Here is a 14896-nt window from a genome sequence, read left to right as displayed (position 1 = left end):
TGAAAGCAGCCGTGGCTCTCGTATGCAGAACAGAACACAATAAAGAACAAGAAGCCATCCAGAGAAAAGAGCTTTGAGACTTATGGAATTCTCAAACCCAGATTGAATTTGAGTAAAAGGAAAATGAAAAAGTGAAAGCAGCACAATGCGAATAACGTCAAAAGAGAAAATATGACATGGAAAACATTCAGAGAATTAATGCAGTAAGAACCCCCTTCCCCGCCATCGAAATGCAGTAAGAACAAACAAAAATTACAGAACATTAAGAATGCACTGCTACAAGATATAGAAATTGCTAAATAAATCAAGCTCTTGATAATCTACCCCCCAGCAATCTAGGGAAGCCTGTCGAACATTATAATTGATCAACTAATAAGAATTGTTCACATGAGCAATAAAAATTCCATACTATATCACAAAAGGCTTTAATAAGAAAACCTAATAAGATTAAATTCAACCTACTTACCTCTACTTTCATGTTTCATAAGAAAAATTACTCAGTCAGAAGACTAACATTAAGACCTGCTCTTGCATCGGACCACAGAGATTATTATTACAAGGGGAACATCAACACAGAAAACTGGAATTTCCTATGTGATCAATTTGAATCGAACTTCATTTGTTCTTCCTAGAAGTAAGAACAGTATACCTCCACAAGGGTCCCAACTAAGGCAGGCAAGTGGACTATTCCAACTTCAAAGATCAAAGAGGGAAAAAAAATTCATCGTGATCGTGCCTATCTCTGCAACAACAAAAATCAAAGCGCGTGAGAAAAATCTCGAAGGAGTTTCTCAACTTTTTACAAACGAATTCAAACGGATGGGGAGAAGGTTAATGCATCGTCGTGTTCAGAATTCAATGATACGGCGAAAATCGCAAATTGCATTTAATTACGGCGAGTAGAAAGTCTTTTGAGTACCTTGGCCGGAGAATCGGCGACACGATAGGCGTCGGCAGTAACCCCCACCAACCACAGTCCAGGAAACACAGTCTGAGAGATAACCATGAAATTAAGAGTCGAGAAGGAGAATACCGAAACCATTTCAGTACCAAGCAGAAAGGAAATGGTAAGAAAATTGAGGAAAATCAAGATAGGAAGTCATACATCGAGTTGCTTCTGAACATTCTTCGGTCTCTTCTTTGGCCTTCGAGAAGGCCTAGATCCAGTCATGATGAAAATATCTTCCTCAATTTCATCCCTCGACAGAGCGATCCAGAACTTTCTCTTCTCCTTCTTCTCTATTCTGTGCGACTCTGTGAATCCCCGCAACCGAAGCGATTTTGGCTGCGGACTCTCCCCTTGCTGAAGCGCAGCACCGGCGGAGGAAACAGCCGCGTCCGGTTCTTGCGAGTCTCCTCCATTCTTCAAATCACCAAAACCTCTCGACGACGGCCCCTTCCGCGGCCTGAGATTCCACGGCTTCTGCACTATTTCCTCTCCCTCAACCTCCTCACCCTCCCGCTTTAGTTCCTTAACAACTTCATCTCCCACCTCACCTTCCGAATGCTTCGCGGATTTATCTCCCAGTGAGCATGGGGCAAACGTCAATCGGTTTCGAGCGGTGCGCGATCCAACTCGAAGTTGAGGTTTGGGCTCTACTTCCGACTCCGGTTCGGAATGATCGACGGCAGGCGAGGAGTCGCCGCCGATGGCGCGTCGAATGCGGTGGTTATTGTTGGTCTGGTTCTTCCCACCCCATTTTAAGAACGGCAGAGCAAAGTTGTGCAGAGGCTGAGACTTAACTGGTCCTGTCGCCATTGAAACCACCCAACTCTTCACAATCTCTATCTCTACGAAACGTCGTTAGATAGAGAGTACTTCTTCCTCAGCGCCGCTCTCAAAACCACCGTATGTTCGGAACTCTTGGAGAAGAAGACGAACCTCAAGGCTTCCAGAGATCAGCGATAAGCGAAGATCACCGGAGTTTGGCGGAGCCGCCGTGCGCGGCGGAGACGGAGAACGAGGCAGAGACTGAAATTTTGGTGTGTAATGCGCTCGTGCTCGCCTAACATATATGAGAGATGCAGAGGCGCAGTTCGTTCTGCGTCCACGGTTTTACTCCTTGCTATTTTTACGCTTTTGCCCCTGTCTTTTTTGTATTGATAAATAAAGATGCTTCTGTAACTTGGTCTATTGATGCCACGAGGATCGACGCCCTTTTCAGTAATTTACTCACCTTTTTTTATTCGATAATGATCTTTAAATAATATTTTTTAGTTTTAAATTTTAATTTTGGTTAAATTACATTTTAACCCTGAATTTTAAGAGGAAATGCTATTAGAACACATAATTAAAAGTTGAATAGCTTACAACAGCGGAGGTCGAAAATTTACGGATTTATTAGACATTTACCTATTATATATAATCCTGCTGAAAACTCAATGATTTAGTGAAAGAGTTATAAATTTTATTGTCGTCCTTAAATTTTTTTTATTTCATTTTAGCCATTAGAGATGACTTATTTATTGGTTCAAATAGACTAAGGTAAATTGAGAGGTAATAGATCTAAACCTCGTGATGGTCACCTATCTTATAAATTAATTTCTATGTGTTTCTGAATGTTTCATGTTGCAGAGTCAGGCGTCTTGTTCGTAAGATTAGTCGAAGTGCTAATAAGTTAGTTCGGACACTCATGGATATAAAAAAAATTGTTTTATTTGGATCCATAAATAATTTTGTCACATAATGTATGCTCACCCAATATTTATCTCAATCAATCTAGCTGACACCAATACGTGTTTAGATTAATATGCTAATATACCTATTTAACTGCATTACCCCTTTTGCTAAACAAAAAATTAAGATAATAACTAAAATTGTAAATTTTTTTTTCAATTTTAATTTGATATTTTAAAATTTATTAATTAAGATAGAACGAATCTAAACATTTATGGATCAAAATATTTGAATATTTTAAAAATTTATGATCTAAAATAGAACAAACTTTAATATTTGGAGTTGAATATAGGATTTAGATCGATATTTTATTATGATCCCTCAAATTCTAATATTATCTTATAATTTTCATCTTTCGAATGTTCTATTTTAGTACTTTTTCATAACTTCTATTATCGTACTTAAATTATAGTCTATTTGAAAAGTCAACACTTGACCGACTTCAAATACTTAACAATATATACATCTAATTAATTTTTGTGTAGTTAAATTTTGAGCTATTAATTTTTGTTCAACATCTATTTTAATCTTGTGGTAAAATATTTGTATAATGAAAATCTTGAAACTATATTTTCAAATTCAACACTAGACTTATAGAGGGTGTTTGGTTTGCAGGTTTGAGGAAGGTTTGTTAAACTTGAATTTTTTTTTTCTTTTTTTTCTTTTTTTTGAAGTAAATGAAAATGCAAAAACCATTACACAGAAGATGAAACACGAAACAATCTTCCTCCATGCAAAGAGACACAGTCGATGGACACGTTTCCACCCAGACATGTAGATCAGACGAATCCAAAGCCAGACGCACTAATCAGCCGTATTACCTTCCTGATTCACAAAACTGAAGAAAATTTGAGCACCTCAGCCGGACAGCATCGCCTTAAAGGAAGAAAGAAGAACACCCACCTCTAATTCATCCTCCCTATCAGGCGTGAGGAGCTGATACACCCGGAAAGAATCCATTTCAACCTGCAACTGGAAAAATCCAGCCTGTCTAGCCACGTGGACTCCTTCCCGAACCGCAAGCGCCTCAGCCATATCCACCTCAAAAACACACTACCAAGGTCGCACTCCCGACAACAGGACCCGTCCAAGAGAATCTCGAACTATAAACCCCAGCCAGCCAATGAAGAAGTCGCCCTATACGCATCATCCACATTAAGTTTAACAAATCCCTCAACCGACGGAGACCAAAATTTGATGCGATGCACCTCCCGCGACAGAGCCGAGGGGGAAGGGAAACGCCCTGCACCTCCTTATACGATTGTAAGTAGGCCCTAGCCCTATCAGGAAGACTATTAAGCAGAGCATTGTTGCCAGAAGAGAACAACTACTGATTTCGAGTATTCCACAATGCCTAGAGGAAAACTGAAATTTCTTCCATACTAAGCCAATGGACTAATTCCAACCAATCATGAAGAAGAGAAAACACACTCGTCACTACCCCGGACGACCCCACCGCCGAGCCGGGAAAACAATTCCAAAGACGGCGGACTTTCTTGCAATGCCAGAAAATATGAAGAGTAGGCTCGCCTTTCACTCTGCAAAAGGCACAAGTGTTCGACACATCTACACCACGACCCAATAAATTATTCCCTGCAAGCAGCCGATCAAGACAAAGCCGCCACACAAAGAATTTAATTTTACTGGGCAATTGCATCTTCCAAAAGTATTCCACCAATGAAACAGGGAGTCATAAGATGAGGATGAGGGAAAACAATGGACATTTTCATGTTGGGCTAGCCGGTAGCCACTTTTAACGGTATAGATTCCCCTTTTTTCACCACTCCAGATAAAGGGATCATTCATCCCATCAATTATAGGAATCGACATTATGAAACGGGCTTCCTCCAAGTCAAAATGGGAGTAAACTCTCTGTGTCCCAATATCCAACGAGGGAGCAGAATCAATAGGGAGTGATGGCCTCGACTGCACACGGAGAGACCCACCATTCAGAACCCATTTGTTAGCATAGATCCGAATAAGCTCTCCATTATCCTGACCCCACATCAGGCTCTGCCAAATAAACTTGAGTTTATTAAGTATGAGTTATTAAGTCTGGGGTTTATTAAGTCGGTGTTTGATTGTGCATAAAATATGTTTATTAAACCTGTGTTTAGTTGGTTGTTGAGTCTGGATTTGTTAAATGATACCATCTAGTTAAACTTAACTTTATTAAAACTGTGTTTATGGGTTGATTTTAGATTTATAATAAATAATAGAGAGTAAAACTATCTAATTGAAATAATTAAAAATAAATTAAAATCGTGTTTCTTATGAAATTAGGGAGTGTACTTTTCAATATAAATTAAAAAAATTAATACATTTGTTTGCTTAATATTTTTCAATAATTATTTTATAAAAATTTATCCAACATTTAATTTACCACAAAATAATTGTTTTTAATGGTTTATATAATTTTTGTTCATTTATTGCTAGCTTTTTTTTGTTTTACTCTGTTTATTAGTTGAGGCACCGCAGCGTGTTCTCATCTAAGAAAGATATACAGTGCTCGCGGAACGCACTTGCAAAGGACCAACGACGAACTATGTAGAACTTAGATCCGTCGACTTTCTCTTCGATAAAGTCGTAAACTTCGGATCTTATGTTCCTTTCGTCAAAGGGTGACTAAGAGAGAATTTGAGTCTGGCGTGCATCCGGTTCGGTTAACAATAAAGTACAAAGCCTTTCATTAGCAATTCACAATTCGTTACGTTTCTCATTCACTCTACTCTTTCACAAGCGTCTCTGAGCGGAAATTTTGTTTCTTTATCGAAGTTTCATTTATCACTGAAAATGAAAAAAAAAAAAAAAAGATTTGTCTTCAGTAAGGTCGCTCAAAAAAGGATCATATGCTTTTTCGTAAATAGTATTTTTTAGTTTTATCATTGCATAATTGAGTCGGAATCAAATTAGCTCCGATTTTTTCGATTGCAAAAAAGAGATCCCTTCCCCCCGCTTTCTAAAATGATGAATATGAAGTCCGTGGGGCTTCGCCCACCTGGAGAGGGTGGGAGGTTTAAATGAGTGACTTCCTCTAACTAAATTTATTTACTAATTACCATCCAAATTTCTATTACACTTAACTTTTTTTTTCTTTTTTATATATGCAATACATTTGATTAGAAAGTTAATACATTTCAAATAATAATTATTTAACTTCAACACAAACTAACCAAAATAGTTAAATTCATTTATTGTATAAAATACATTTCTTTAATTAATTATCTAATTTAACTTTTAAATTGCACTAGTAAAAAAAATGTGATAAAATTATGGATTTAGAGAAATAAACGTATAACATGGGTTGAGTTTTGAATTTAAAATAAAACAGTCTATATTATTTATATATGTGATTAAAGATGTAATAATATTTATTTAGTAATTAATATTTTGAGTATGAATAATTTATTTTTAATAGAATTATTAATCTAAATTCTTTTTTAATAATAATGGTGTGAAATAAATATTTAATTAATTTTGTCATTTATTTTTTTAAAGGTCAAAAAACACATTTGGTTCTGTAATCTAGTTAAAGTAACCAAAGGATTTATCGAAATCATTATTTGAAGGGAAGTATACACCCAAATATATCTTTAACCAACTTCATTATTATCTCATTCTTTGATTTTAGAGAATCGAGACAAGATTTCTCCTTCATGCAACTTTTGCCTAAAAAAAATTAGAAAAAAAAAAAAGGCTTCATGCTATTTTGGCTTGCATACCACGGAAAGAAATTTCATCCTTTAAGTTTTGGCAGATAACCTTTTCTTTTTGTTCTTTTAATAAAAATATAATTTTATTTCCTTTAATTTTCACTTTAATTTAATTTATTTTGGTCCTCTGCATCCAAAAGATTTATTTTAACTTTTATTAATTTTAGTTCTGTGTACTTCTATTACACAATTTTAAAACACTAAAAATCTTTTAATACAATTTTATTGCTATATTTCAATAAAACGAGGGGTGAAATGTCATCTTATAATTGTGATAAAAGAAAAAAATGGATTAAAATAATCTTCATTTGAAAGTAGATGAATCAAAATAAATATTTGAAAAATACAGAAATTATAATAAATAACAGTTGAAGTTTTCGAATTAAAACGAACCCAACCAAAAATAATTATAACAAAATAATATCTAAACCTAAAAGTAAAAATATATAGTTTTCCACGTTTTTTTATTATTATTATTTCTATCCTATAAATGATATTAACAATGTTTATATTTCTCTCTTTTTTTTCTTACTTCTAAATAATAAAAATAAGCATAAAAGATAGATTTCTTCTTTTTTTTTTTGACAAAAATGGAAAAGATAGATTACAATTTACAAAATATATGTAATTTCTTTCAAGTAAACATGTTCACTTTTCAAATATTAAAAGAAAAAACTTAAAAAATAAATGTTATTACCGTGTCTTTGATTTTTAAAAATTTGCGAAAATATTAAAAAAATATTTTCTTTTACTACAAGTCTTTTTTTTTTGTTAGTATTTTAATAAAATGCCACATATGCCACAGATAAACGTTCAAACAATTTTATTTTAAAAAGAATTATTAAACAAAGTCTAAAGTCTAGATATTATAAAAGGGACGTAAAACTCAAATCTATCTTTTTTCTAATATTCAATCTTTTCAAGCGGGAGACTCATGACAATATTTTTTCATATTTTTTTTAGTTCACAATCGGGATAGAGATTTCGATCCGGTGACCATGTGTAGTTTTAGCTAAAGCCACGATAATATTGGAGTAAAATGTATCTGACCTTGAACGAAGATAACAGAGACTTCTTAGAAAGTTTGTTTGTTGTGGTGGCATGTTATCGTTACGATTGAAACTGTGAAACTATGGTAGCATTTCCAAATTTGGGAGTGATGCGTGTGCTGTCACATGTTACAACTTGTTAAATTTACCAAATGTATAAAATATTTCAATATAGTTTTAAGTTTTAACTATAATTATTATACTATAATTGAAATTGTATATTATGGTGAATAAAATTGATGTTATTCTTTAATTCCACGAATATAAGTAGAACGAGGATTAAATTTTCAATCTTAAGAAAAGTAATGTCGAGTATGTTGGAACTAACACATAATATTGATGGTCAACGCATGTTTTCTCCCATTTAAATCTCATCCCTCTATTTGACGGTGCAGTATAATATTTAAAATTTTTAATGATTTTGTATCCAAATGTCTTTTCAATTTTATGAAAGTATTTATTATTATTTTTTCTAATACAACAAATTAAGAGTATCAGGTTTCGAACCTACAACCTCAAAATAAGTAGTAAATTACTATGTTGATGTTGATTGAAAATATGTATTATAAACTATATTATTAAATGAATTCCATTATTTATAACACTTTTAGGATTTACTTCTGCCATAAACCTACATATTATAGTAGGAAAAACCACCATGGCCTGTGTTAAAAAAACTTAAATCTAATTTTATCTTAATAAATTCATTCGTTCAATTATTAAGAAAATAAATCAACTCGAACATAGTTCAATTGAATAAGTATATATTCCGGAATAGATGATCGTGGGTTTGAATTCCTACTACACGTGTTCGTTTACTCAAAAATAAAAGTAATTGAGAATTGTTGATGCGAAAATCTGTTGAGGTACAGAGGATGAGTTTAGAGGTCGATTGGCAACACAAATAGCTCTCGGATACCTGCAGGGAAATGAGTCACTCTGACGTCCAAGTCAGTACTTAAACCGAGCTCAACAGATCAACATCAGACACATTTCGTACTTGACCCATAAGTGAGTGGTGTATTTATAGTAGTGGATGGGATAGATACGTATCCCATTGGAGTATTCCACTACTCGGACAGGGTTCTCTCGAATGACCTTCGGTCCTTACCATTAACCGGTCCATTCCCTGTTGCGGTAGGTAAGGCTTGACGATTCACCTGTTTGCCTAAGCTGTCAAGGCCGACCTATAAACCTGATCGTCGCGCATAATTTAACCCCCAACAAGAATATAGGTTGTTAAATCGATAAATAGGATTCTGTTTGGACATTCTTATTTAATCCTAGCTATTAATCTCAAAATACTTTGATATACATAGAAAACATTGTATTATAATATGCTCGACAAGTTTGAATTTACGTTGCTAATAAAAATTAGGTGGCACGTAAACTATTTTGCACAAATGTTTAAAAGTTGAAGGGTTTAAATGTCATTTTGTTTAATCATAAGAATTGAATACGACGTTGAAAACTCAAATACCAAAATTATAATTTGCCCCAGTGCTTTAGTTTGATTTTTTTTTTTTTGAGGAATTGTTTGATTTATTTGATATGAAGTATCATCAACTCTATATAGTGAGAGCAGTTAAATAAAATAATTAAAGGCAGCCCAATGATAAAAATTAATTGATCGGGATTAGCAAAATAGTATTTTAACCTTTCTATATATCAACAACTATTATTGAAAATAAAAAGGTGATATATAAAGATAAAAATACTATTTTGTTACTTTTTCATTTTTGTCTCTCTACTTCTAAATGGTTTATTTTGGTTGTTTATTGTATTTTCAATTTTTGTTCATTTTAATCCTTATACTTTCAAAATAGTCCTTGTAATTTAAGCGAGGGTCATTTTGATCACTTCATTTTATTTTTAATCTAATTTTTCTATTACAAGTTCAACACGACAATATACTAAATATATTTGATTTTAAATATAACAATTACTTTATATTAAAGGGTTTTCGTTAGGTGTAGAATTTGTATTAAAATTTTACAAATAGGGATCAAAATGATCATTTTTTAAAAATACAGTGACCAAAATAAATATTTTGAAAATATTGAACTAAAATGAACCAACCCACGACAGATACACAATTTTTCCTTTTTGAAGAATATATGCATTGAAGTGATGAAGGGATGGGAAAAGAAGAGAATAAATAACAAATGAAAGTAGAATATAAGGTCAATGACTTTGAAGAACCAAACAAAATGAAGAATCCTCAGAGTAGAGAAGAAAAAAAAATGTTGCATTGGGAGTATATTTGGAAAATTTGAAGTATATGAGGGGTAAAAACGTCCACTAGTAATTCTCCAAAGGATATATATTAAAGTTTTAGATTCTAGATTGGGTCTCTAATAAATAATAATAGTAATGTTGATTTTCCATTTCAAGATATCAAATTTTACCCTGTGAACTAAAATGAATGAATAATGACAATTAATTCTCGAGGAAAAAACAAAAGAAAGTAATGATTTCTTTTCCTTTTTTATTTTTACAATAAAAATAATGATTATTCATTAATGTAATTTTTGACATTAATACGGGCCCAACAACGAAAATATTGTGTATATTTTGATCTGATGGAAAATATGAATACACTCAGAAGTTGGAATCTCCACCTTATATAAAATTGAACTAAAAAATATAAAATTAACGGATAACGTTTGTTAATTTATTTTTTAAAAGGGATTAGTTTATAGAAGTTACTTTTTTTATAGGGGTTAAATATTATGTGTTGGTTGGACCTAGATGACATATTCATATGGACAAATATATTAATATAATAATAATTTAATAAGATATATAATTTTACATAATTACTTAATTGCTCGTATTTAAATACATTTAGGGTAAATTCGATAGTTTTTCAAAGATTGAATAAGAGATTGATAGCTAATAAAAGATTAGAAAAACAAATCCCTAAATTTGGAAAATTGCAATAATTTCATCATAAACTTTCATTTTTATCGAATTATATCTTAAACTTGAATAAGTGTTGTAATATTTACTATTTAAGGTAAAATATAGTTTTGTTCCCTAAAATTTAAAGTTAGCTTTTATTTGGCCCCTGAATTAAAAAAAAAAACATCATTTTTGTCCTTAAGATTTAAATTTAGTTTCAATTGGGTATTTGAAATTTCAAAAGTTATGTGTTTGATCCTTGAAGTTTGAATTTAGTTTTTAATTGGTCGTTGAAATTTTAATTTGGTTTCTAATTGGTCATTGAGTTAAGTCAACCGTTGATTAACTTGATATAATTATTCTTTCTCTTTTGCCTAAATAGCAAAATCTAATCAATATATGTTAATCATCACATCACCATTATGTTAGGTCAACTAATAGTCAATCAATTTAGGAACCAATTAAAAACTAAATTCAAACTTTAGAGATCAATTAGAAACCAAATTCAAACTTTAAGTACCAATTAAAAGCTAAATTCAAATTTCATGGACTATAATGTCACTTTTTAAACTTAAAAATAAAATAAAACTAAATTGAAATCCAAATACTAAAAGTAACTGTGTTTTAAATTCATCAGCCAAATGGAAATCAAGCACAAACACTAAAAATATATTTTTTCCTCATATTTATTTTAAATTTGATTAATAGTTGCAACTTTTACCTCCTTATATGCTTTCATTTGAAAATTTGTTAAAAAAAATTTCGCATGGGTTTTAATGATTTGTAAAACATATTTTTATTTTCAACACGAATGATATGATTTCAGAGAAAATATGGGAATACAAGTAGTTTTATATGAGAATACAAGTAGTTTTATATATATATATATATATATATATATATATATATATATATATAACTTGTGACTTTTGAGAAAAATAAATAATGGTCAATTTTTTGCATTAATGATACTTAAATTTTGTGTATGATTTGATTTTCAATAGAAATCTTTTGAATGTTTTTCTTTGCTTTTCATTAAAATTAGTAGGTGAATTCACGGGAAGGGAAAATAATGTAAAAATTGCAACATTTATCAAAATATGGTGTTTAATTCTATAAAATTAAAAGTTTATACTAAAAAGAGTCAATGGTCAAGTTCAAATCTCCCAGAAGATTTAAAAATCATTTAATATAAATTTAAATACTATTTTAACTATGTAGTTTCGACTTTAATTTATTTTGGTTATTATAATTCAAAAACTCCATTTTAATATTTATACTTTAACTTTTAGTCGTTTTAGTCCTTATACTTTCAACACGTCAACTCCTTGTTCTTGTAATTTTTAAAAAGTAACGACTTTTATCTTTATTTACAAATTTTTAACACAATTAAGACTTCTCAATACAAATTCATGTCTACATTTCAAAAAATTTAATAAGAGAAGTGTCATATTAAAATTATAATAAAATAAATTAAGATAAAAATGATAATTAACGAACTAAAATCATCATATTTTGAAAATACAAGACTAAAACAGATGTTTGGAAGTCCAATAACTTAAACCAACTAAATTTGATAATACATAAATCCAAATAAATATTTAAAAAATATAGAATTTAAATCTTATACGAAACTTTTGATTTTATTTTGAGAAGACAATAAATGAAGAAGAACAATTATAATATGTTTAATCATGTTATGTGACGTTTCTCTGACATAGGCAGAAAATTCTGAAACTGTGGTGGTTTCCCAAAAGATGGAAAAAAGGAGAGAGTAGAAAGACCATAGTGCCCTTCTAATGGTTATTTTATTTCGCGAATTAACAAAGTGAGCGTCATGTGCTTGGTAGGAAAAAGGGTCACAACTCACAACAAACAGCCGACAGGTGACGCCTTGACGCTGAGTTCTCCTTTAATTTTGTCGTAAAGTGGCCACGCCCAAAATTCACTCCATTTCTAAGGGTAATTCCGACTTTTTACCATTTCCGCCAATTAATTTTCATGCCCATATGTAATTACTCTCCTCTCTTCAACTCTCTCGATTCTCGAGTATCAAACATTATATGATTACGGAAATTAGAAAAATATATAATAGGCTCGTAATAGTTTTTTTTTTCTAAGAGGCGTTTGGATAAATAGCGTGAAATAGAGGAGGGCATTCTGAATTTGCAAATGTAGAAAAAAATTAATAAAACAATCCAAATTCATCGGAATTAAAATATCTTTGAAACATTTTTCTTGATCGATGAAAGTTTATCAATATATAATCTATCACTCATTAATAATATACTATTGTCATTTATAGACGTAAATGATTGATATACAAAGGTTAAAAAATGAATTACGTAAAAATGTCTAAATAGATGAGTAAAAAAATAAAAAAATTTGTCATATTTACAAAATCGTAATATTGTATGTTTACAAATATAATAAAGCAAATTGTCAGTTGCTATACTTTTATTAAAATAAATACATAATTTCCAATATATTATATAGTTCAAAATTTCAATTCGAGTTGATATAAACACAAATTCAATAGGCAAGTTACTTATCACCATCTAGAAAAATTGATAATCCCACCCCACAATTGTTGAACTATAAAAAAAATATAAAAAAAATGGTCATACTTATGTTATATTTGGAAAAAAAATTAGTAACATTTCTCCCCATGTATATTTGCTACTAGTGATTTTTTTTAATTGGTGGAATGAAATACACATATATTATACCCACTAAATTTAATTTCGTCATTTATTCAAATTATCATTTAGTTGGATGAATCATGAATTTGATTTTGTTTAATAAACATGTTGGTGAGGTAGAATAAAAAATGTAAGCAGATAGAAAAAGTGACGCCATAGAGAAAGCCACGTGTAAAATGAAAACCCATATGGAACACACGTGTTTAAGGGATATATGAAACATGTTTCATTCTTTTAATGATAAAAGAGACAAATCATAAAATGTCAAACAAGTTCCAATAACTTTAATTTGGTTTAAATACTATTATACTATCCATCCAGATTTTTATCGTAGTCTCCAATTCCAAAATTTTAAATATATAGAGAACATAATTCTAAAATTGATAGAGTGTCTCTCCCTTGGTTCAAATTATTTTACGTTAAAAGTGATTTTTATGTTTGCGCTACTCCCTCGTAAAATGCTATAGCATTTGCTTTTAAATTCCCATCATTGATAGAGTATTATTGAAATTTAACTTTTCATAATTTGTTGTTATTTTTTTATTGATTATGATTTTTGTATTTCTTGTATTTTTTATTTTTATTTTTAAGGTGAAATATATTTTTGGTTTCTGGCCTTTAGAAAAATTTTTTGACCTTCAATCGAAAGGATGGCATGATAATTATTGTTTATTGGACATGTTGACTTGGCAAATTATACTAATACTATATATTTTATTTTGTGATTATATGATGAGTTGGCATCTTCATCTTTCTTCTTTATTTTATCAATTAAATTTATTTATTTCCTTGCTTAAATTTAATTAAGAGGGTTAACAATCCTCTCTGTATATTTTCCCCCCAATTCCATCTGTCGCCACCATTGCCATTTTCCACTTCCAGTCAGTCTACTTGTTATGACTTTGAGAAGAATCGAGTTTGTTGAAACCGACTTTTGGAATTTGAGAAGTAAAAACGAGATTGTGGTGGAGCTTCTCTTTTGACAGTATAAACTCACTGAAGAACCACTACAAAAATGTAGAGATTATGCATTTATTCAGGTGGAGGAAGATAACTCCCCCACCACGTCATAATGCCACCTCCCTCAAAAAATGTTGGGAGGTGGTTTGTTTAATTTAAATTTAAAAACAAATTAATTTAAGTTAAATTAATTAATTAATTAAATCAAAATTAATTAATTAAATAATTAAGACTTAATTTAATTATTTAAATATTGAGTAATTAATTAAATAATATTTACTTTAATTAAATATCAAATATTTAACTAATCATATTCAAAGGCTCATTTAATGTGACTCGTATTCGTATTAATTTTAACCTATAGTTGAAATATTAATCTAATTCATATTTATTATTAATTGAATCTTATTCAAAAAAAAAAAAATCTCTCATTTATAATGCATCCATATACATTATAGTTTAATTGTATCTTATACAACTAATGTACATTCCCTTAAATAATTTGAACAATTCGAATTCTTCCAAATTATTGATCATTGTTTTACTGGTTGTGAGCTAACAAGGGACCTAATGGACTTGCAGGCTATAAGCTCCAATGACTCGAGATTAAATAATTAAATTCGTTAATTAATTTAATAAACATTCATTAACCATAGGTCATTCCACTAAAGACCTATAGTTGCACTCTTATGCACTGCAGAACACATTGCGTCCATGGATATAACCATTTACAGTAAGTCGATCCTTCACGAGTGTTCGTAACTGAAGTTTTGTCAGATTATTGTTTTATCCATGAGTTACATCTTGCACCTTAAGTATCACTGATCCTCTAATGAACAACTCCTTAATGGTCCGACCAATAAACAGAAGTCCCTCTTGAGTCAGTGAGAG

The 14896-nt window shown here is 30.7% G+C and overlaps 1 protein-coding gene across 1 annotated transcript; it reads right to left on the bottom strand.

Moving 5' to 3' along the window:
- Positions 1 to 312: 312 nt before the first annotated feature.
- LOC111022915 (uncharacterized) lies at positions 313 to 2027 on the bottom strand. Its single transcript, XM_022300225.2, has 3 exons — positions 1106 to 2027; positions 920 to 991; positions 313 to 742 (listed from the first exon to the last, which is right to left on the bottom strand). Exons 1-3 carry the CDS (start codon positions 1757 to 1759, stop codon positions 737 to 739), a joined length of 732 nt encoding a protein of 243 aa, XP_022155917.1. The 5' UTR covers positions 1760 to 2027; the 3' UTR covers positions 313 to 736.
- Positions 2028 to 14896: the final 12869 nt, after the last annotated feature.

Source organism: Momordica charantia, assembly GCF_013281855.1.
Source record: "Momordica charantia cultivar OHB3-1 chromosome 6 unlocalized genomic scaffold, Mcharantia_2.0 BLBB01000006.1, whole genome shotgun sequence".
Classification (NCBI taxonomy): domain Eukaryota; kingdom Viridiplantae; phylum Streptophyta; class Magnoliopsida; order Cucurbitales; family Cucurbitaceae; genus Momordica; species Momordica charantia.
The sequence above is the reverse complement of the archived record's forward strand: the minus strand, read 5'-3'. Positions and strand labels throughout refer to the sequence as shown.

Coding starts and splice junctions, on each gene's coding strand:
- LOC111022915 (XM_022300225.2), bottom strand. CDS start 1,759: ATGGCGACAGGACCAGTTAAGTCTCAGCCTCTGCACAACTTTGCTCTG. Junction 992..1,105: donor ATGTTCAGAAGCAACTCGAT/GTATGACTTCCT, acceptor GTTATCTCTCAG/ACTGTGTTTCCTGGACTGTG.